Source organism: Pongo abelii, chromosome 3 (genome assembly GCF_028885655.2).
Source record: "Pongo abelii isolate AG06213 chromosome 3, NHGRI_mPonAbe1-v2.0_pri, whole genome shotgun sequence".
Classification (NCBI taxonomy): Eukaryota; Metazoa; Chordata; class Mammalia; order Primates; family Hominidae; genus Pongo; species Pongo abelii.
The window spans coordinates 108,471,972-108,496,549 of record NC_071988.2 but is presented as its reverse complement, the minus strand read 5'-3'; the positions used below and the strand labels follow the sequence as shown (position 1 = coordinate 108,496,549).

General features: G+C 39.0%; 1 protein-coding gene across 9 annotated transcripts in view; it reads right to left on the bottom strand.

The window, feature by feature from the left end:
* AFF1 (ALF transcription elongation factor 1) overlaps window positions 1–24,578 on the bottom strand; it is a 204,386-nt gene that overhangs the window by 48,291 nt on the left and 131,517 nt on the right. For 6 of the 9 annotated variants that reach the window (XM_024245831.3, XM_063723829.1, XM_063723827.1 and 3 more), the window contains 3 exons: window positions 8,158–8,202; window positions 2,271–2,357; window positions 522–558 (listed from right to left, as the gene is read on the bottom strand). In XM_024245831.3, the coding sequence (XP_024101599.2) occupies window positions 522–558; window positions 2,271–2,357; window positions 8,158–8,202 (169 nt within the window). Of the gene's footprint in view, window positions 1–521; window positions 559–2,270; window positions 2,358–2,662; window positions 6,589–8,157; window positions 8,203–24,578 lie in introns of those variants that run through there. The other 3 variants (XM_024245833.3, XM_063723828.1, XM_054553512.2) reach the window with 2 other exon arrangements.

The following is a 24,578-nucleotide window of genomic DNA, read 5'->3' as shown; positions in this document are numbered from 1 at the left end:
TTCACTAAAACATCTTTATTTGTTAACTCTTTGCAACAATCTTATTTTGGTTTTTGTTTGTTTGTTTGAGACAGGGTCTGTGCTGTCTCCCAGGCTGGAGTGCAGTGCCGCAATCTTGGCTCACTGCAACCTCTACTTCCTAGGCTCAAGTGATCCTCCCACCTCAGCCTCCCAAGCAGCTGGGACCACAGGCACATGACCCCAAGCCCAGATAATTTTTGTATTTTTTGTAGAGACAGGGTTTCACCATGTTGCCCAGGCTGGTCTTGAACTCCTGGGCTCAAGCGATCCACCTGCCTTGGACTCCCAAAGTACTAGGATTACAGGCATGAGCCACCGCGCCTGGTCAACAATTTTAAATCCCACATAAAGAATAGTTTTATATTTGTTCTCCTTTCCTATTCTTTCAACATAGGGAAGGCCTCATCTCTGCTGGGGCATTTTTTACTAATGTTTTTATGTTAAACAGTAAAAGCTATGCTTTGTTCTCCAATCCAATAAGCAGTTTCAAATTTACTTACTTTGGTTTTGGGTTACAGAACTGACGTGCTGAGAGTCCTAGAAAGAAAAATAAAAATATCTAATTATTAAAAGATTAAGGCTTATAAAGTTAAAGAGAAAACCATAGAGCTTTTAGTATTAAAAGGATAGTCTTATGAAACTTTCAAATATCTAGAAAAATGGAAACAGTGTAGAGAATACCCATACTACCCATCACAGATTCTATAATTATTTCATTATACGACTTGCAGCTATCCATCTATTCAAACTTTTTCCATGCATAAGTTGAAAACATTGATTAACCTAATTTTAGCTTTCATTGCTTCTCTTCTTTCCTAGAGTTTATTTTTCCTTTGTTGCTGCACAAAGATATTTTTACAGAGCTTAGTGCTTTAATTTAAAACAAGCAATAATGAGTCACTGTTTTTTTTTTTTTTTTTTTTTTGAGACGGAGTCTCGCTTTGTTACCCAGGCCGGAGTGCAGTGGTACAATCTCGGCTCACTGCAACCTCTGCCTCCCGGGTTCAAGAGATTCTTCTGCCTCAGCCTCCCCAGTAGCTGGGACTACAGGCGCCCGCCACCACACCCAGCTAATCTTTGTATTTTTAGTAGAGACGGTGTTTCACCATGTTGGCCAGGATGGTCTTGATCTCCTGACCTCGTGATCCACCCGACTCGGCCTCCCAAAGTCCTGGGATTACAGGCATAAGCCACCACACCCGGTCCATGAGTCACATTTTAAAAATTATTAGAAAATAAGTAAATATATAAAGTGGCAAATTTGAGTTTTTGTAAATAGAACCTTTTTTTTTTTTTTTTTTTGGTGGTAGGGAGACAGGTTCTCACTGTCGTCCAGGCTGGAGTCCAGTGGCTCAATTACAGCTCACCGCAGCCTCAACCTCCCGGGCTCAAGTGATTCTCCCACCTCAGCCTCCCAAGTAGCTGGGACTACAGGTGCATGTCACCACGCCCGGCTAGTTTTTGTATTTTTTGGAGAGACAAAGTTTTGCCACATTGCCCAGGCTGGTCTTGAACTGGACTCAAGTGATCCACCCACCTCAGCCTCCCAAAGTGCTGGGAATACAGGCATGAGCCACCATGCCCGGCCTAGAACTAGTTTTCACAACAGTATCATGGAAAGGAATAGCTCTCCCACTCTCTCAATATATGTATTATATATAAAAAACAATGCACATGCATATCAGATTGAACAAAACACAGATCTGAAGATGCTATTTCTACATTTTGAAGGTTATCTAAAAGTATAAACCAAAAAAATGGTAAATGGCAGTGTTTTAATGCATTGTTCATAAATACTGTAACAGAAACACACAAGTCAGCAGTTTATTTGCTTGTTATTAAACCAGCACTAGTGTAACTGATCACATTAAATTCAAGAAAATGTAGGGAGTGTGAGACATGTAAGATGTATGTGCATATATCTAATTCTGAACGAGAAATCACACACTCAATTTCCCTGCCCCTCTGTTTTCTCATCTCTAAAGTAAGGATCCTCAAATGAGAGAATGTATTGGAAAGTCCTGAATGCTTTTTATAAATTATAAAGCTTTATGAAATTCCAAGATGTTCTAAGTTGGAGAATAGATGTTTGAAAGCATTCTGAAGCACTGTAGAAGCTAAATTAATGACAATTTTAACCTCATTTCCAAAGATTTGAACAAGTAATACTTTATCAACCTGCCTCACAGCAATGCCTTATGCTTTTCACTAAAATGGATGCAATGCCTGCCATACTTTTAAGGAATTACCTTTGTGGGGAAAGGAAACTTGGATGGCTCAGCTGTACTAGGCGTATGTATTGCTGTCAAAGGAGGAGGCCATGAATGGGTCATTTCCTGGAAAGATATTTGGAAAGGGAAGAAAGAGTAAATTATAAATGGAACATTCATTGCTACTTAACATTTTGAACTTAATGTAGAATGGATTGATCGTAAATGGCAAGTACAATCTTAAAAGTTATTTCATGTACTTTAAAAAAAAAAAAACAAAACTCCTATTTCAGTGTGCTATGTTGAAAAGTTAAAGCTCTCCAACATACAAAACTAAAAAAACACCAGTTTGTAGAAGACAATCAAGGTACAGAACGTGAATGAATTTAACACCCTGAATATCATCATCAAGCACATAAACTGTACGTAACAGGTACCGCCAGAGCTTATGGAGCCGTGAACACTGTAGGTGACAGGTTGGGCTGGAAAAGCAGTCTCTTCTCAAGGCATTCTTTCTCCCTCAGCTTCTTTATTGCATTTCCTGGAATTATTTCAGTTCAAAGGAAGAAGAACTTTCCTGTTTGACTTAAGCAAACAAGTAATTCAGGTCACTTGTTCCACTTGGGAGAGTTTTAATGGATTTGACCCTTCCCTGATACACACTATTAGCAAGTAAGAACTTTTTTGAAGGAGAGGAGCTTAAAATTACCTTTCTTTTCCATTGAGAAGTTTAATTTTTACTGTTTTCTCAGTTGAAGGAAAGATTTCTAAAACTTACAAATTGATACATGTATCTTGACATGAATTCTTCTAAACACATTCACAAATTTTATTTTTCTAAAAATACTTGTTGAAAACAGGTATGTCAGAAAAAAGATGTGTCAAATTGCAAACACACACACACACACTCTTTTCTAAAAGGCCAGAATGGCATTGGAGATCATTAACTACAACCCCAACATCTACAGATTGAAAAAAACTGAGGTCCAAAATGACTGAGTCAAGGTACCCCAGGAAGTCGAAAGTGGTTCCCACATGTATCAGACCTGCCCGGCAAACTGGCTTAATATTCGACACGCGGCCGGGCGCAGTGACTCACACCTGTAATCCCAGCTTTTGGAGGCCAAGGCAGGTGGATCACCTGAGGTTGGGAGTTCAAGACAAGCCTGACCAACATGGAAAAACCCCATATCTACTAAAAATACAAAATTAGCTGGGCGTGGGGGCGCATGCCTGTAATCCCAGCTACTCGGGAGGCTGAGGTTGCGGTGAGCTGAGATCGTGCCATTGCACTCCAGCATGGGCAACAAGAATAAAATTCCGTCTCAAAAAATAAATAAATAAATACAAAAATGAGCCGGGCATGGTGGTACACGCCTGTAATCCCAGCTACTTGGCAGGCTGAGGCAGGAGAATGGCTTGAACCTGTCAGGTGGAGGTTGCAGTGATCTGGGATTGCACCATTGCACTCTAGCCTGGGTGACAGGGCGAGACTCCGTCTCAACAACAAAAAAATAACCGACATGCAACTCTACCAGCAATCTGCGACCCCACAGCATGCTATATTACCCCACCTGTATAACACATGATGAATTCTAACACCTCATTCTTTTCTAAGTCCTGGCTAACCTATCTCCACAAAAATGCCATTTGATCCTTGCAACAGCTGGAGATGGCACTCTAGCAAGTACTTCCACTTCCAACCTATGTGTAGGTCTCCCCTTGCCCTTCCCCATTGCAGCTCTGTGGGTTACCACAGCCTCAGGAGAGACAGCAGCAACTTCGCACAGTGACAAGTAATGTAAGTGATGCTGGCTTTCTTAATTTTTGTTAAAAGTGAAATCGTGCCCTTGTTTACAGACTGGCCATCTGCTTTGTTCAGGACACAACAGGAGATCTTTCCTAAAATATACTGGAAAGAATAATGGCTATAGCCAAAGACCCAGATTGCAATCCTAACTCCAATCCTTACCAGCCATGTCAGCCTAAGTAAGTCATCTGAACCCTAAGCCTCAATGCTCGCTAAGAGGTAAACTAGAACCACTTATTTTCATAGTATTGTAAGAGTACTTTACGTACAGTACTGAATGAATAGTGCACAGAAGGCACTTAATAAATTAAAAGCATTACAACTTTTAATTAAAAGTCCAGTTTTAAAAGAATTTCAATACTGCACCAAACAGAGCTTCCTGCTGTTTTATTTACTTGATAATACTTTAAGGCACAAAACCATTATAATGTTACAATACAAAAACATGTAATAATTAATTAAGAAGGTGTCTGAAAACATCACCCTTATGTTTTTCAATAATTTATTTGGAATCTCAATGATATCTATGACTTTTAGTCACCAAATGCCTAAGGTTGTCCCAGCTATTAAATTAGGCAGTTGGAAAGTACATAAATTCTTTCAAACCCTAAGTGGTTCCCTGGTAGTCTGAAAGCATTTATATACTTCCCTACCTGCCTAGCTTATAGAGGGACTTAAGAGAATTGGGGCCATTATTAAGGAGAAGGGGCTGCTCAGAAAGACTCACAAGGCCATGATTTCACTTCCTACCTTAACAATGACTTGTCACATGAACAGAGACAAATCACTGGGACCTACGTCAGCCCTGGCCCTCCAGGCCCCACAGCTACTGTCTTTTTCTCCTTGCTCAGTCTGCTCTGGAGACACTGTCTAGTTCTAATTGTTCCTCTAATACACCAACTTGATACCACCTCGAGGCTTTTCCACCAGTTCTTCCCTCTGCCTAGCCCTGTTTACTGGCCTGTTGCATTATTCATAGCACCATCAACACCCAACACTATATATTTATCTTCCCTACTCTGATCTCCATGAAAGTAAGCACTCTGTCTTATTCACTACAACATCCTAGTGCTGTGGAGGCTTAACAAGTATTTGTTGAATAAACGAATGAACATACAAATAGTGCCACCACTCACTGTACTAGCATCATGGAAATGCTGCACTGAGGTAATGCTTGCTAGTACCACATTAATCCCCCAAGATACTGTGGAGGCCAGGCCTGCCTATAAGCAGAAAATCTGAGGTGTCTCCATGCACCCACCAAGGGCGTGTTGCCCTTTATAGATCCTAGTGCATGACCATTCCCTGAAAACTAACAGTGTCTGTCTGCTATCTTCTTACTCCATTAGCCTGCTGGAGTTATGGGCCACCGCTTCCCCTTCATTACAACACTTCCCCCTTAAATACTGACCCCAGAGAACCAAACATTATCTTCTATGATTGATTTTCTCTGTTAGGAAACTATTTACTGTCTCTATCACCCATCAGAAAGATTTGTGTTTGGATTCCTGGCAATCTTAATAAATTGCTGGTACAAGATGAGAACGGGAACCGGGAGGCAAAGGAAAGTAGCATCTGGATCAGCGTCAAGAGTAAGAGCTGGAATGGACCCTGGAGATCATCCACTAGCCCAGGGCCTTCATTTTACCAATGAGGAAACCAAAGCCCAGCAGGGACCTATAACTTAACTGAGGTCACAGACAGAAGAGAAGGGGCAGTCTCCAATATGAAAAGGCCTATGGCCTGTTCAGTCCTGGACGTCCTTCTGTTTGCTTTCCCAAGTTATGATTTCCAAATCATAAATGGGCATGATTTATACATTAACCACTCACTCTCAAGCATTTCTAGGTAAGCAAGAATTCACTAATGTGATCCTGGGTGAGAAGGGAAGGAGGATGGATGGGTTCATTAAATTAAAAATGCTTGTCTGATGCTGTAATACCACCATTCCTAAATAAAGGATGTGACATGTCTTATATTAACACACACCAAAACCTAAGAGAAGCATCTGACATATGCAGAAGACAACAAACCTGCACTGTTGCATTTACTTCTGAAATAATGATAGAACAAATAACGCACAATTTCAGAGGAAATGCCAAGGCCATAGTTTATAATTAAGTTCCTTAGTATGTTTACGACTTACCATACCAACAAATTTCAGAAATAGAAGAGGAAAAGGATGATAAAAAATGTAATCGAGGTAACTTATTTAATCTTACATGCTGGTTGACAAAAATTCCTCACTGTTAGCAGTTCAAAGTATGTTTCTCAGCCAGGTATGGTGGCTCACGCCTGTAATCCCAACACTTTGAGGGGCCGAGGCAGGTGGATCACTTGAGGTCAGGCATTTGAGACCAGTCTGGCCAACATGGTGAAACACCGTCTCTACTAAAAATACAAAAATTAGCAGGACATAGTGGCGCACACCTGTAACCCCGGCTACTTGGGTGGCTGAGGCGCAAGAATCGCTTGAACCCAGGAGGTGGGGATTGCAGTGGCCGAGATCACGCCCAGCCTGAGAGACAGAGAGAGAGAGACTCTGTCTCAAAAAAAAAAAAAAAAAAAAGTATGTTTCTCTAGAGGTTCTTTCTTTCTCAGAAAACCCTAACTACAAAACGGAACAAAAGACTGTAAAACAAAAACAAGCTGTTTTCCAAACAACTGGTTAGATACCACTACTGTCAAAAACTTCACAAGTGAGGAAATAACCAATATACTTAATTACTGGTTTTAGTACCACCATCACTTAATACTTTAAAATGAAAAGTTAAAAAACTAAAATTGAGTAAATGTATTTTGAGAAAAAATGAACAATAGTGATTCAAATTAAGTCACATTTATTATATACATCTCTCCTACTAATTAAAAAAAAAAGAACAAAGTCAGAAACCCTACAGTAAAAGACAAGAATATCATTAAAATTGACCTAGAAGCAAATTAAAGGCCACAGAAGAGGGATAAAAACTACACAAAACCCTCAGTTTTTACAATTACTGTACCTGAGCATTAAAATTAAGCTCTGGGTTTCCTGGAAATTAAAGGCAAAATGGGAAACATTATATGTAATTCTTCTCTGATAAAAAGAAAGAATGCCGGTTCATGAGGAAAGTTAACATTTTTCCCCTGGAATTAAGTTCTAGAAGGAATTTGTCATCCTTGTACAAGAAAAATTGAACAAGTGGGTAATGTATTCAATGATATATTCGTGGAAGCACAAATGTTCATGGCATAGTTTCAATAAACAAGAGCAAAAAGTAACCCTTCAAGGTAAGTCTAAAGATGACCATCTACTTCCCACTATTTTTCTTTTTATTCCTTTAAAATTTCATGGTCTCACTGAAGAAGAGGCTGTATATAGGAGGCCATAGGTACTAGGTATCACCTACAGAACGCCAAGAGGTATAAATCAAGCACTGTTTAACCACTGGTGCCTCCCGTACATCAACACAGGAAGTTTCCTCTCTGGGAAGTGAGCAACTCTCCTGGGCCTTTATGGACAACCAGAAAAACTTACAAGAGATGCCATAAAAATCTGGTCCAAATGTCTTGTAGTTTGTAGACTTCAATTTAATTAATAAAATCTGGTAGAGAATTCAATTACGTTCCAAGACTACTTCTGTTACTATTCTGGTTTATTTTTGCCTTTGGAGATGAGGTGGGGGAGAAATGGTAAAAAGGGGTTTGGGAACAACAACTGTTCTTTATTTTTTATTTATTTATTTATTTATCTTTTGGAGACATAGTCTCAACTCTGTTGCCCAGGCTGGAGTGCAGTGGCGCGATCTCAGCTCACTACAGCTGCCACCTCTCGGGTTCAATCGATTCTCCTGGCTCAGTCTCCTGAGTAGCTGGGACTACAGGCATGTGCCACCACTCCCGGCTAATTTTTTGTATTTTTCTTAGTAGATACGGGGTTTTGCCATGTTGTCCAGGCTGGTCGCAAACTCCTGAGCTCAAGCAATCTGCCCGCCTTGGCCTCCCAAAATGCTAGGATTACAGGCATGAGCCACCGCACCCAGCCAATGGCAACTGTTCATTAAAGTGAAAGTAAATGGATGTACGCCTACCTACTTAAATATTTCTTCAAATGAGAAAGATTAACAGTGAACTCACCTTCAGAATCTCTTCAACACAATGGACTTCATTGGAGTAGGTCTGCTGAAAGTGAAAAGCAAAAAATAAAAGGTTAGCAAACCAGAGTCAAGAGTGATGGTACTGGTGGATGATTGTATTAATGCAACAATACTCATCTCAAGGCTTACCTTCTACTAGCTAAGTATTAAGAACTTTACATTTGAAGCCTGGGCAACATGGCAAAACCCCATTTCTACCAAAAGCAATATAAAAATTAGCCATGCATGGTGGTGCACGCATGTGATCCCAGCTACTCAGGAGGCAGGGGCAGGAGGATCACATGAGCCAGGGAGGTGGAGGCTGCAGTGAGCCAAGATCATGCCACTGCAGTCTGGCTGTATATATATAAAACAACAACTTTACATTTGGATGAAATAAGACCAGAGAGATTAATCTAACTGAATCTTATGGGGAAACACAGTAATGATGGAGACAATGGCAGACTAACTGTTGACCCTCAGGTCGAAAGTTTCTAAAATTTCTTTATTAAAGAAAATTAGTATATTAGTAAACCTAGGGAATAAGAGACGTACAAAATAAGATTAGAATAGGTGCCACAGTCAGCTACCTCATAGCAACAGCTAACCAATAAGCCACATTAAATAAAGACAAAGATGATGATCATCTGAACACATTAGTAGGTGGAAAGTAAGGAGCTAAGTCCAATCAAGGATAACTCTTCATTATTTTTATATTCTAGCCTGCCAAAATTCATTTTAAAGTTAAAAATATCTCTACTTAAAGTCAGCATGTCACCTTATACATACATGCATACATACATACACACACGCACACAAAGTTTTTTTCAGAGAAAGACTGTAAGGGTAGAGGAGATTAATTATTGTCTTAGAGGAAAGATCTACTATTTCTACCTCTTCCTAATACCCAGCTAAAGAAATAATGATTACTGCTGCTGCTGGTATAACCACCAGACAGTGCCTAGGGAATGACATTTTACAGTCTACGTATTTTTAAGAGCAAAGAAAGTGGGCAAAATTAAATTAAAATCAGTATTTTTTTCTGAACTAGAGACATGGAACATATGGTTTTCAATGGAATAGCAACTTGCTCTGTGTCAATTCATGAGCCAGGCATCATGGGCACAGTATAGCAAGTACTATACAACATATGACTTTCCCATTACTGCCACTGCTATGCATGAAACTCTGCTCTTTTTGGTCCATTTAATGCCTACCTCGCAGCTAGAGAACAGATGGCAAAGGGTTCTTTCCTGTTCTTGGTTCTAATTTATGTGCAATTTAATATAGAATTGGTTGCTAATTTGCAATCTAGGGTTTATTAATCTACCATTTCCCTCATTCCAATTCACTGGATGAAGAAAAAGGAAATAGAGCATACAAACATTCACACCATCCTGTAATTGAATCTAATGGACATGTCAAAATTCAGATGTAGGCCAGGTGCAGTAGCTCACACCTGTAATCCCAGCACTTTGGGAGGCCGAGGCGGGCCGATTGCCTGAGCCCAGGAATCTGAGAGCAGCCTGGGCATCATGGCAAAACCCCATCTCTACCAAAAATACAAAAATTAGCCAGTCTCGTAACCCAGTTTCAAAATAGACAAAAATTTAAAAATAAAATTTAAAAATTAAAAAAAAATTCAGATGCAGTCTGTTTTTAAAACATGTAAATTTCCTGGAAAGAGTCTTGAAGTCAGGTATAACCAAAGAGAATCAAGGGTGTCCCTTACATCTGGTAGGATCCACTGCACTCATCTCCAGCATTACACATGCAAACAACCAGGCCTTTTTGTTTTTTAAAACCATTAAGAAACACCTAAAAACTGGACCAAACATTTGTGCTCTATTTTAGCACAAACTTAAGATACAGAAATGCTGTTTTTACATGAGGGTAAAATGTAATTGTATTCTATGATTTCAATTTACATGGATCATTAAAAAAATAACAATTAAAAGTTGAAGGTGAATCAACAGAACAAGCACATGACTATGCTGAGTCTGGAAAAAATATTCCCCTCATCCTACGTGTTGCTGGAATGAGACTAGGAATCCAATCAAAATATTTGGCAACCAATAAAAATAGTGAAGCACATTTTAAAAGAAGGCAAAAAAGATTTGTCCGTTGTTTCCAACACAATGATTTCAAAAACCAACACCGTTCAAGAGACTGAAAGACTTCTTTCTGATCTTCATAATTACTCAAGCAGTAGACACTTTGCCAAGAAGTTTCTTGTCACCGAAATATTCTTTTTTTTTCCAGAAGAGTTTTGTTATGCGGGATGAACCAGGACTGAAGAAATTTTGAGAGCTTATTTTAGATTAGCAACATTTACCTTATCCAGATACTAATAAACAGTCACCATTTAACCCATTTAAAATTCTAAATAAGGTCTTAGATTCAAGCATTAGTTGGTTAATTTACTGTTAATCTTCCTGTCAAGTCCATTATGGGAGTGAAGGTGTTTCAAAGGGGAACAGTGATTTCATTCCAAATATACGAGGGCATATCATATTTAGGGATCTCCACAAAGCACTGTTTCCAATGGCAAATAATTGGAAATGAGCAAATGCCAAACAACACGCGTCTAGCTAACTGCCTCTACGGTGCATCCGTACAATGGTATGGCATGCAGATTTAATAACATAAACATAGGTGTTTGCATGGAAAGATGTTCAACATACATACTTTTTTCTTTAAAAATCATTTCATACGACCAGGCGCAGTGGCTCACGCGTGTAATCCCAGCACTTTGGGAGGCTGAGGCAGGTGGATCAGGAGGTCAAGAGATAGAGACCATCCTGGCTAACACGGTGAAACCCCATCACTACTAAAAATACAAAAAATTAGCCAGGCATGGTGGTGGATGCCTGTAGTCCCAGCTACTCGGGAGGCTGAGGCAGGAGAGTGGCGTGAACCCGGGAGGAGGAGCTTGCAGTGAGCAGAGATTGGGCCACTGTAGTCCAGCCTGGGAGACCGAGTGAGACTCCGTCTCAAAAAAAAAAAAAAATCATTTCATACCTAGAGGAAAAACTACAAAAGCCAGTAGGAGGATTTCCCACATACCTTTTACCCAGATTTCCCAAATGTTAGCATTTTACATTTGCTTTATATTTTTCTCTTCTACTCACCTACATTTTGAACTGTTTAAGAGTAACTTAGAGAGTTAATGTTCCTTTATCCCTAAATATTTTTGTGTACACCAAAACACATTGTAAACCTGTATTTAAAAGAGAGGCTACTGAAAAGTTTGCATAGTATGACATCATTTTATGTTCCATCTACCTGAGATTCACATCTTCATTCTTCTCTCCATCCTAATTAGAGACACTTAAACTAGAAGATATATCTTTTGGATTTGTTCACAGGGAAAGAGCTACAAGGACAGGCTGCCTTGTCTCAAAGTGCAACTTGGTGCCTCCAAGCATGCCACTGAAAGGAAGTTTTCCAAAACGGGAGTAGTTAAACCATTATATCCTAATCCCCTTCTTTTATAGAGATGGGGTCTTGCTGTGGTGCCCAGGCTGGCCCGGGCTCAAGTCATCCTCCTACCTCAGCCTTCAGAGAGTAGCTGGAACTATAGGTGTGTGACATTGCACCTGGCTCTTAACCCCTTTCCTAAAATTCACTCTCCCAATAGGGTCTCCAGCCAAATATTGCTATTCCTACTAAAAGGAACCAGACTCTCCCTTTAACAACATGGTCAAAGAATAAACAATTGGTCATGGCCAGCTCTCTCTAAACCACAACTGAGATAAGGCTGAAGACATTCAATGTAAGATGTCCTTAAACAACACAAAATGATAAAAAGCAACAATAAACATTTCTATGATAGTTGCATGAATCAAGAAAATCTAGTTTGTAAGTCTTTCTCTGGCTAGCTCTTTCCTCCATGGTATAGACACTGACTTTAACATGACCACAAAACTCACTGCCTTTTCCCACCCTCAATATCTATTAATAGGTTCCTAGAGGACATGAGCTCTCCCCTTCTGCCTATCTAGAGCCACCTCACACATCTGGCTTCCTGTATGTAGACCAACCTCCCAGCAGAGACCACACTTTCCTCCTGGGATATGGCCTTAACACAGGAGCCATATTTAATTTTTTAAAAAATGGTAGCAGCTACTTTTGAATGCATTTTGTACTTCTCATTGCATTAAACTCTTTATATGTTATTATCACCTCAATTTGATACCATCGATTGTACGATGCACCATTATTAGCTTGGGAGGTATGGGGACTACACTAAATGTACCCATCAACTGTAAGATACATCCCTATTACATAAACTTAAAAATGCCTGAGGGAATTCTGTATAAAGCTCTATTTAATTCTCACATCAACCTTTGTGGTAGGTATTATACCAGTTTTTAAAACAAGGAGACATGCCTTTGGAGTCCACGATGAGGTATTTACAAATAAAATAATTTAAAAAATAAAACGAGGAGACTGAATCCTAGAGAAATTAAGTTGTCTATGCAAGGACACACAAAAGCTCTGAAGCAGCTGAGCTGGCTCAGAATACTGTTATACCAGTTTTCCAAAAATCTCAACACTGCTGCAAGAAACAAATATATTAGCATTTTAGGAGGGTGTGTGATTCCAGCTGTCCTATGCATAACCTAAAACATTTTTTAAAGAGCTACGTTTTTCCTTTGCTTCTACAAAGAAGCATTTTGGTATTCACATTTAACTGCCTCTTCCTACTACCAGTGCTTCAGACCAGAAAAGGCAGCAATGCTGGCCGTGGCCTGATTTCTCACTCCTCCTGGAATGACATTGTGTAACTGTAAGGAAATGCACTGATACCAAAATAAAATATGTGAGTGAATGTCTTCTAAGCATGACAGTTTGTTTTAATAAGCTAAAAAGAGCTGGTTGAAGAAACATGCCACTGAGACCGGGAGGCTCTTGCAATATTGTGTTTTAAGTCTCTCAAGTTTCAACAGAGCAGCATTTTTATAACAATGCTATTCTCAAAAAGGCTTAGTTATCACTAACCAGGAAATACAGGGAGCACAAAGGCAACGTGCTGACGAGGTAATCCAAAAGATCTTGGATTCTAGATCTGGCTCTGCTGAAGACTGGCGCTGAATCTTGGATAAGATTCATCCTCTTTGGGACTATTTCCTCATTGTGATAAGGTATAGTATTACCAAACCCAACCACTTCTCAGGGTTGGTATGAAGGTCAAATATGTTTTCATATTAAAACATATTTGATAAAACACACTTTAGAAACCATCAAAAGGCACTGATATATGGAAAAATAGGCGGTGCCAACATTATCAAGGCATTCTTTAACAGCGTGACAGCTTTAAAAAAAAAAAAAAATCCAATAGGTTATCTATCCAAAGTTTAATTTTTAAGAGAGTAAAATAAATGTCCAAGCTATTTTTCTTCAAATATGTCACCACCTTTTGGATTACTGTTCAGTCTTTACTATTTGCTGCTCATCTACCCCCAACTCGTTAGTTAGGTAAGTCACACTTTTCTCGCCCCGATCTGGAACCCTCTTCTCTCTTCCATCTGTGTCAGGGATAATTCCTACTGAGGTTTCAGGTTGCAGATGAAAGATATCTTTTGGAAAACATCCCTGATGCTCCCTTACTCCCAAAACTGTCCAGGTTCTCTGGCAGATGCTCCCGTAACTATCCGTACTTTCTCTGTTATTGCACCCTCTCTACTCCCTCTAGATTACATGTTCCACGAAGTTAGGGCCAGAACCCTCACTGAATCACAGGGTGCCAGCCACACAGAGGCAACCCCATAAACAATGGCTGGTATGTTTTCAGTCCCAGAACTCAGAATCTGAAACTAAGTTTCTCTTATGGCTTTAGACACTTAAGAAGATGCAGGCTGCCTGAATTATAAAGCAACAACTTAATTAACAAACTAAACTACATGTAAACAAACATACAAGAGACAAAAAGATAATCGTTTTGCATTGTTTTCTCCCTGGAAACATTAAAACTACTGAGAAACTACTTTTCACATACAGATTGGCAAACAGCCACAAGATTAACAATACTCCATCTATGAGATAGACGTGGGGAAATAGGCACTCAAATCCCGTGGTTGGTAGGAGGGTTATGTACTACAACCTTTAAGGACATTAATTTGGCAATAGCCAGCAAATTCTAATTACATAGACATTTCTCTAACCTTTAGCACTGCCTCCTACATGTACAAAAAAAATATGTACAAAGTTATTCACTTCAGCCTAGTTTGCAAATAGCAAGATACTGGAAACAATCTAAATGTCTACCTACAGGTAACTGACTACGAAAACTATGGTACATGCCACCTACAAAGAAATAAATGCTATGCAACTACGACAAAGAACGAGGATGCTCTTTGTGCATTGATTTGGGGTAATCTCCAAGATATATTATTAAGAAGAATAAATTTAAAAAAAATAAGATGCATTATATGCCAGCATTTCTATAAATGAAGAAAGTATCAATGAGAAGAAAACATATATATGGAGTTGCTTATTATGTATAAAATACCTCTGGGAATGATACACAAGAAAGTCCTAACATCAATTACTTCTAGAAAGGAAGGCTGGGGAATGGAGGCTGGGGGAAGGAATAGGGGGAAGATTTTCAATGTATATCTTTTTTTTAACCTTTTAAATTCTGACCTATTACCTACTCATTACTAAAAACACCAATATTAGATTGAAATAAATAGGGATCAAAAGCTTCTTCTCAAAGTACAGTTAAATTTTCTATTAGCCTTCCTCTAGGTAACTTACCTTACTCTGAACACATACCTATGGTAAACTGTCCCTAGCGTACACCTTTGTGCTCTGGGCACAGCCTATGTAATACACGCCACACTGAATTTTTGTAAAAAAACAAAACAAAACAGATTTCCAGTCAGCCTTCCCTAGTTGACCTCGAGTTGCCACAGGACTTGCTCTGAAGGCCTGGCCCAGTGTTCACTTGCTAAATTCACACATTTCCCAAACTAGACTAGAAAGTTATTGAAAGAGAAGCATTTTTTAATTCTTGCTCTCCTTTTTGTTAATCAGTCATACTTACATAGTGAGAAGACACACTTGAAATGAACATAATTTTACAGGGTTGTTTTGAGGAAGAAATAAGACAATGCATGTTAAAACTAGTTCCACACAAATAAATACATGCATTTATATGAAGACACCATAATCATCATTTCTAAGAGACAGATTAGAGGAGGAAACCAAAAGGCCTGGCTGAACAAGGTTTGTCATAAAATTGTGTTCTACAGATACATAGTAAATTACATAAATAGCTAAGCCTGTTCCAAGAACATGCTCATACTGCCTGGGTGTGCCTACTTCAGCTGGAAAACGTATATAGGGACTAGCAGTAATTCTACTTTCAGAAGCATCATGCCCTATGGGCAACTACCCATCTATCTGTATACCCAGAACTTTAGGATAAACATTTTTTAAATCACTGGACAGATATATGAGCACAGTTATAGTCCAAATTAAAACAACAACAAAAAACAGCCATGCTAAAGATTAATATGGATGGAGGGATGATGGATTACAAAACAAGGAATAAGGTGCTCTGAACAGCTTTCCTAAAAATAAAGTATTATTACATTAAGTTGCAAAACCAACTTTAACTGTTAAATCTTCCCTTTAAGAATTACTAGCTACCCTTCATCTCATCCCAGATACCTTTAAATAATGCAAAGGTTTTGGATAGTTCCTTAAAAGTGATAAGCTCTAATACGTAGCAAAACATTACTCTCATGTTCCCTGAATGACTCTTTTTAACGTCAAACTGCCTGCCACATGTGAAGACTAACACAAATTAGGCTAACTGCAGAATCTCCCTAACTGTAGAATCTCTATAGTTCTCTAAACAGGTTTTTCAGGGAGAGGAGAAATGAGGTGGATAAAAAAGATTATTTAAAAATAATGAGGAATCTCTAGGTCACCTACAGTTATCTCCCAACAAAAATTTATTATGAAACGAGAAAGGAATTCTACTCCCATTGGGGGAACCTAGAAGAAGGGGGTAGTGCATCACAACCACTGGCTGCCCTTTTCTGGAAGTCTTCCCTCCCTTGACTCTCTAACCACATTCAACTCTGGATTGTAACCCTTAGTGTTCTAATCTTTCTCCTCCAGACTGGCTTTCCACAGGCAGGTACTAGGGTTTAGTAATCTCTGCATCCCTCACAAGGCCTTAGCATAATTCTAGACTCATTTAATATTTATAAAATGAATACTCGATTTTGTCATGTCATGATATCTCAAACAAAATTCAGATACATAGGATAACCAAAAAGTAATTACAGAGTTCTATGGTGAATTTCCAATCTCTTTCCTGGGGAGCAATATATGTCAGCTCATACTGGTAAAACTCCAGACAACTTCACAGAACAGTGATATTTTTAAGATGCAGAAGTCTTCAAATTTTAAAGAAGTATTATCCTGTGACTACAATCCATCAACCACTACCACCTAATCAGATGTTTTCACCTATAAGAGTAGTTGCCTAAATGCAGTTTGGGGACATAAATTTCTCAGAATGCAAAATTTCAGATATGACAGTAACATCAGAACATCAGGTTGGGGAGGGTAGGTATATCAGGCAGTATGTTTGGGTGGGGTAAAGAAAGAATGTACGCTTCCTTGAGATAGAAGATGAAAAAATAATACTCCAGGATAAACACTGGAAGATCATGTTAGAGATGTGCTAGCACCCCAGTTCATTTAATAAACGAGAGCCTAATATATCCTATAGATAGGAGATACATATATATTGAATACGTGTGTATATGTGTGTACATATAAGTGAATATATGTACACATATTTATATATTTGATTTTTTTAAATTTACCTTTAGGTAAATTGCTCTTTCATAAGCAAATGATATTACCTTATCTTTCATCAACTAAAGCAAAAACAAGCTTAAAAAAAAAAATAGCCACTAAATCCTAAAACATCACTGAAACTTATAAAACCCAATGGGAAGAAGTATTTTAAAATAGCAGTTCTTTAAAGATCAATATGAATAATTAGAAAACTTTTTGTTTCTTTCCAGTTGGTCATTTTGATTATACCAGTGAGGTAATTTGCATAATTGGCATCATAAAGATATTTTTCTAAAGCATATAAAATTTGTAAAGGCTCAATCTGTATTAACTGAGCTACTTAAAACATTCTGGAAATTTTATTTTGATCTCTACAGAGGGCCTCTTTTAATTATGAAACCAAGGATTCTAGTTCTTAAAACACAGTTTAAATAAAAATGAAAACAATGAGTAGTTGTTGTCCACATGTATAACTGTAAACACTCACTTGATAAGAATATGCAAATAATATGAGAGAAGTAGTAACAATGCTGGATTCACTGATTTTGTTACCATTATATATCCCGAGATCACATACAATATAATTTTTGATATGTTTGCAAGGCTTCTGTATAGTCACATGACACAGTACATATAAAAAATACAATTTAGTGTTGATGTTTTACATGCAGAAATGTTTTCGGTACATATTATGACAATATGTCAACTAACAGTGCAAAAGTTAAAAGAAGTGGGGTGTGCTGGGATAGGTTTAAACTCACTTAACAACAAAGTACCTGAATGAAAAACAAATGTAAAAAACTTATCACTGTTTGACAGTAAATGTCTAATCTCAGTTATTCACCAACTTCCTAACTATTGACTATGAACCATTACCATTCACCATGTAATAAGGGGAATCAGAATCCCCAATGGTCTAAGACTTTAAAACACTGTGCCTTTGATGAAAGACCACATGAGGCCCCATGAAGCCCATTGTGGGCACAGCAGCCATGAATGATTAAGTAAGAATGGTTAAAAGGCACTGCTTTTTTTTTTTTTTTTTTTAAAGGCATCACAAAGAACAAGTCTAGACACTGGTTCCATTCCAGCAATAATCAACTGACAAGTCCTTTCAAATGGCCTAAACTATAAGATCTATTTCCCCTTCTACAACCAATTCTGCTCACGAAAACCTCAGAGTATTTTTTGGAAGAATTTAATTTTTATTTTTTTCAGTGGGACTATCAATTTGCAAAGCATGAGTAGTAGCTTTTCAGTTAAAACCCAACGCTGCAGGGAGGGTGTGAAACTGCAGCGTGGTGGTGTTCTGTCACATGCTTCCTGCCCTGCACCCACCCCATCCAGTCCTACACACACATGCACACACGCACGTGCACAGACACGCACACACGAGCACTCTGTCTCTCAAATCGTATTAACGGATGGTTCTGAGTCAAAACACTATTAAATTACTTTGTCAACCATGACAGGATTTATGGATACATAAACCTGTATTTCTGCTCTCTGTCAAATTTAAGTGCAAACAATGTTCAGGAAGCAGGTTTAATTCTATGTTGCAGAGAGTGCCTGCCTGGACATTTATTTTTTCACAGCTGAGCATAAGCTAAGATTATAGAAGCACCAGAAAAAGGAAGAAGAAAAAAACAACTTTGTATCAGTTTCTGGATGAGGCTGAAAGAAACTGCAGTCATATGAGTCAGATAAATCATTTAATCCATGCTTTGTCTGAAAGGACATAAAGATTTTATCCAGGGCTTATTCCAGCAGTAATCTCAACAGCCTCTTCTGGAGTAGGTGTTGGTTTTCTGTCTCCTGTCATTATTTAAAATAAAACACAAAAAAAAACAGGGGAAAAAAGGAAAATTATTGAAGTGGTAGGCTAGAGGCATATATACTCTGAGGAAGCAATCTGAGCCCCAAACACCCTGGGGATTATTGACACTATAACAAACACAAAAGAGAGAAGGCAAATAAAGACAACCTTGTCCTTGACATCTTAATTCTGAACAAGTAAATCCTCCGCCCCTACTTTTTTTTTTTTTTTTTTTTTTGGCTTTTTGATTGCTGGGTAATGAGCAATCAGGTTAATTACTAGGGTCTAGAAAAAGGGCTCAAGACCATCCTGGGAATGTACAATTCATTTAATATCAGAACATTATGAACAGTTATACATCATTTATTTAAGCCTATCAAAAAGTGCCTAATTTAAGGAACTATTTTGCTTTTCTATAACCTATCAATAAACAGATCCAGTCTTTTTTATTTTTTAAAGGCTTACTAATCCCACTGAATCTTAGGTAGACTTAATTATCTTTTCCTGCATTATCTCTGTATATAAATTTGGTCTAAAACTATAGACAAACTACATCAGACTTCCAGCAAGATTCATCTGATACACTGATTTACTGATCTGGTGAAAGTGAAAATATATTTAATACAAAAGCTTGAAAATAAGACTTCATCATTCGACGAATGCCAGTATTTCTTTTTAAATAAACACAAGAGGCTGGGTACACTGGCTCACGCCTGTAATCCCAGCACTTTGGAAGACCGAGGGCAGGCAGATCACTTGAGGTCAGTAGTTTGTGACCAGCCTGGCCAACATGGTGAAATCCCATCTCTACTAAAAATACAAAAAAAAATCAGCCAGGCGTGGTGGTGCAAGCGTGTAATCCCAGCTACTGGGGAGGCTGAAGCAGGAGAATTGCTGAACCTAGGAGGCGGAGGTTGCAGTGAGCTGAGATCGTGCCACTGCACTCCAGCCTGAGAGACAGAGCAAAACTCCATCTCAAAAAAATAAAAAGAAAAATAAATAAATAAATAAATACAAGGGGCAGAGTAGATATATAAAAGTTATTCTTGAATTTATTTTAAATAGGTATTTAATAAGTGCCAAGGAGAAAATCGTTTAAAAAATAAATGTACTCTTAATGCCTTCTGAATTTAAGTTTTTTGTTTTTTTTTTTTTTGAGACGGAGTCTTGCTCTGTCGCCCAGGCTGGAGTGCAGTGGTGCGATCTTGGCTCACTGCAAACTCCGCCTCCCGGGTTCACGCCATTCTCCTGCCTCAGACTCCCGAGTAGCTGGGAGCCCGCCACCAGGCCCAGCTAATTTTTTGTATTTTTAGTAGAGACGGGTTTTCACCGTGTTAGCCAGGATGGTCTCAATCTCCTGACCTCGTGATCCGCCCGCCTCGGCCTCCCAAAGTGCTGGGATTACAGGCGTGAGCCACTGCGCCCGGCCCTGAATTTAAAATCTTTTAAGCATTCATATTATTTTCTCTCCATCTCAATTTATTTCTCTCATCGTCTGCCTCTGACTTCACACACCGACACACACACACAACCAAGAAGTTTAAAAGATTCCCTTTGGACTTTAATCCAGAGCTCTTGACCCTAAACTCCAATCTTTTCAGTGTTTTGAGGCACAATGTAACTTAACCACATCATAACCCCCAATATTCTTGCATTCACTATCTTTCCTGATTCTTCTCTTTCCCTCCATACTTTTCTATATAGAATACAGAACCTAAGTGACAGAGAAGAGATCAAATGGAAAACAGGCAACCGTTCTAATAGTAACAACAAAAACAACTCCCGTTGGAAATTGCCTTTAGAAAATGGAGGGTCACACCAGCACAAGTAAATGATATCTAGGTTGTACATAAACCCAACTGTAGCCCCCCTGACTACTTCATTCACCTGGCACACAGCCCATGGGAGAATAATCCTGGAGCCACCGCACTGCTTTCCTGGCATCATAATCATGGTGACAGCTTGGGGGTGGGGAACGAAGTGTATTACTAAAAAAATTTAAAGGTCTTTCAACTTGAATTTCTTTAACTGGCATACAGCAATATCCTCCATAAAAATGAGCAGTGTATTTGTACAGCCACAGCAACGCTGTCTACCAGGCTGCGCTGGCAAGACCACCACAGTAAATGAGCCTGAAAGGACTGAAGACAGGCCCCTGAGCAGATCAGTTTTATCTGTTTTATTATCTCTTCTAGGTAAATCTTTAAAAGCCATCTCAATGTCCAACAGTTGTTTCCTTAATAAATAATTTACCAAAAGCTTCTTGTGGAATAAAATACACCAGTTTTTTTCCTACACTTACCTAGAACCCTGTATTAAAAAAAAAAAAGAAAGACTGGTGGGGAAATTAAAAGTCACTGGAAAACTACCACCTCCTAAGTCTGGTGGTAACAGGTCCTCCATTTTATAACATAGTTCTTACTAAAAACAGCCGAAAAGGTATAACTAGCCTACATTCAAATCAATCAAAGAAAAAATTGGGGGTTCTTCTTCCTTTCTCACTGCTTTTTGGCCAGTTTCTCAGTTATCTTGGAGTTGACTTAAGCGGACTCACTATAGCTAACCTTAAACAATTCCTGTCTCCTGAGGAGTAAAAAGTAAACACTATCATCCTCTCCTATTAGCTTTTCATCACATAAATTTACACTCCCTACAGATATAGACAGATCACAAACTATGCTGAATAAATTAATGAGAACCATAAAGCTAGAAGTACACTGAAATTTCTCTAGTACACCTATCTGTATTGAAGGAAAATTATTTTGAAATTTTCCTAGACTGGTGAAAATTAATACAGTTTATATGTTAAAACTTGGGTAGAAGCACCCACCATCTTTTAAATTTGACTTAAATTGTAAGTTTCTTATGAGAAACAACAAATAAAATCTTGGATGGAGTGTGCATACACATGCATAAATGCATACGCACACATACATCATATTTAGGCTGAGAAGCTGCCAATATTTTCAGTTTTCAGCTTTACTTCAGGAAGATTTTTAAAAGCCACAAACATTTGCTAAGTGATCCAGAAATTCAAGTCCAGAGTTTGAAAGATGAAGAAAAGGCTGGGCATGGTGGCTTACGCCTGTAATCCCAGCACTTTGGGAGGCCGAGGCAGGTGGATCACAAGGTCAGGAGTTTGAGATCAGCCTGGTCAACATGGTGAAACCCAGTCTCTACTAAAAATACAAAAATTAGGTCTGGGTGCAGTGGCTCACGCCTGTACTCCCAGCACTTTGGGAGGCCGAGACAGGTGGATCACAAGGTCAGGAGATTGAGACTAGCCTGGCCAACATGGTGAAAACCAGTTTCTACTAAAAATACAAAAATTAGCTGGGTGTGGTGGCGAACACCTGTAATCCCAGATACTCAGGAGGCTGATGCAGGACAATCACTTGAACCTGGGAGGAAGGGGTTGCAGTGAGCCGAGACCCTGCCACTGCACTCCAGCCTGGTGACAAAGCGAGACTCCATCTCAAAACAAAAATAAAAAAAAAAAAAAAAACAAAAACAACAACAAAAAATTAGAAGGGTGTTGTGGCACACACCTGTAATCCCAGCTACTCAGGAGGCTGAGGCAGGAGAATTGCTTGAACAGGGTGGGGGGAAAAGGTTGCAGTGAGCTGAGATCCCACACCGTACTCCAGCCTGGGCAACAGAGTGAGACTCCGTCTCAAAAAAAAAAAAAAAAAAAAAAAAAAAAATCCTGAGTGATAAGGAATAGCTTATTTAATATTTATGTTTTGAATTTCTTTCAAATATATTGCCAAGAATATGCTGTGATTTTCTCCAGATACAAAACTCCAATGTTATACTTTCTCTACTGTCACTCTCATCATTATTTCAGTAAAATGAAAGAAAGGGGGGGAAAGGAGAAGAGAAAAAAGGAAGTGGGGGAAGGGTAGGGTAAGGAGGGAGAGATGTTAGGAGAGGGAGAGAGAAGAGAGAGGAGAGGGAAAGGGGAGAGAAAGAGGAGAAGAAAGGAGAGAAAAGATGGCGAGAGAGGAAAGAGAAAGCAAGGAAGAGAGAGGAGAGGGAGGGAGGAAGAGGATAGGGAGAAAGAGGGAGAAGGGGAGAGGGAGGGAGGGAGGGAGAGAGACAGAAAAGAAGAGAGGAGATGGGGACAGAAGGAGAGGGAGGGAGAGAATGAATCCATAATCTAAACTAACAACCATGCAAATCTCAAGAGGTATTCCAAGCCTCTAGTGGTAGCCAAAAAAAAAAAAAAAAGAGGCCACACACACCACGCCACCTGTCTATCACCTATCAAGTTTATACAGACGGAGGGGACATGGAAGGGGCCGAACACCTGTGGCTGGAAAGCTTATTTACCTTGTTTATAAGGTTATGCACTAAACCACAGAGGTCATTTTGATCCTTCTCTTCTTCCATGTTAGCCCCTAACACAGGGGGCAAAAGAAAAGAAGAGAAGGGGGAAGAGAAACAAGACACATCAACTTTCTCTTGTGGCCTCACCTCTCACTTATTTCCCTACCCTCCGTCCTCCCCACCTGAACCTCCAGCTGCTGCATACTTACTGTGGGGCAGCTGTACACTGTGGGGCACTCACCTCTGTGAACATGTCTTACTGCCTTCCCACATGGCAAAAAAGCTTTCCTGTTTTCACACATCCCCTTGCCAGCCCTAATCGGTGCCACTAGGTCACTGTCTCGTGTGCTGGCGGCTGCAATGGCGGCCCTTACAGGAAAGAACTTTGAATCTCTTCCCTTGTACTGAGCCATAAGAAGCAGTGAGTGCTCCCAGGCATAACTCCCCTGGCTCTGCTCCTAAAAATGCTCTCTCAAGTACACCGTTGCTTAGCAATATTTGCCTTCCCCCTGTACATTTGAAATTGGCAACATCTGTCCCTTTGGCAGTTTTGATTCGTGCAAAGCACCATGTGCGTAGTTCAAAAACATACAGCTTTATGAAATGGGCAATGCCTCCATACCTCCGATCTCCCTGCAAAACCAGGATGTGAAGACCCAAAAATAGTTTAACCTTTGCTTTCAAGGCTGATGGAAAAATCTATGGGATTTAAAGTAGATGATAGCAACAAGCAAAATAGTTAAGCCACCAGTGGGAGTTCCTATTAAACCCTGCCTAATAGGCAGTGTCTGAAAAATCTCATCTAGTTAACAATTTCCTTTAGAATTAATTCTATCACAAGGCATTATGTGTAAATGCATACCATTAGTAAGATAAGATATAAAGGCAATTTATTCATGGAGTTGGGGGGGGGCAATTTTCATGCTTACATTATAGCCCAATCTCAGGAACAAAAATAACAATACACACGTGCACACATCTCCACCCCCACTCCACTGGCAACGGAATTTTAAAACTCTAGAGGGAAAAATTCAGTAATTCCAGTATTATGGATTTCAAAACAAATGATCCTAAGTTTCCTAAGTTTCTTTTTGTTATTTATCCCATAACAGTCACTTTAGTATTTTACTGAGGTTACTTGTTAATATTAAAGTAGCTCATAACATGTAATTTTACATATAAGAAAAAACTATATGAGAAATGAAACTTATATGTAGAACTAGAATACTACCCATAAAACTTTACTTTTTATCTAGCACATTGATAGAGAAATAAAAATCTGAGTAATAAAAAGCATAAAAGTCTACTGAGCATTGAACCATGCTCTGTGCATCCAAACTGTGGCATGTAGACATTTTTGTTCCTTTAAACAAATCAGGCTACAATTTTCTTTTTAGCTTAAGCTAAACCAATTCTGACATATTAGAAACACATGTTTCCAAAGAAATTCT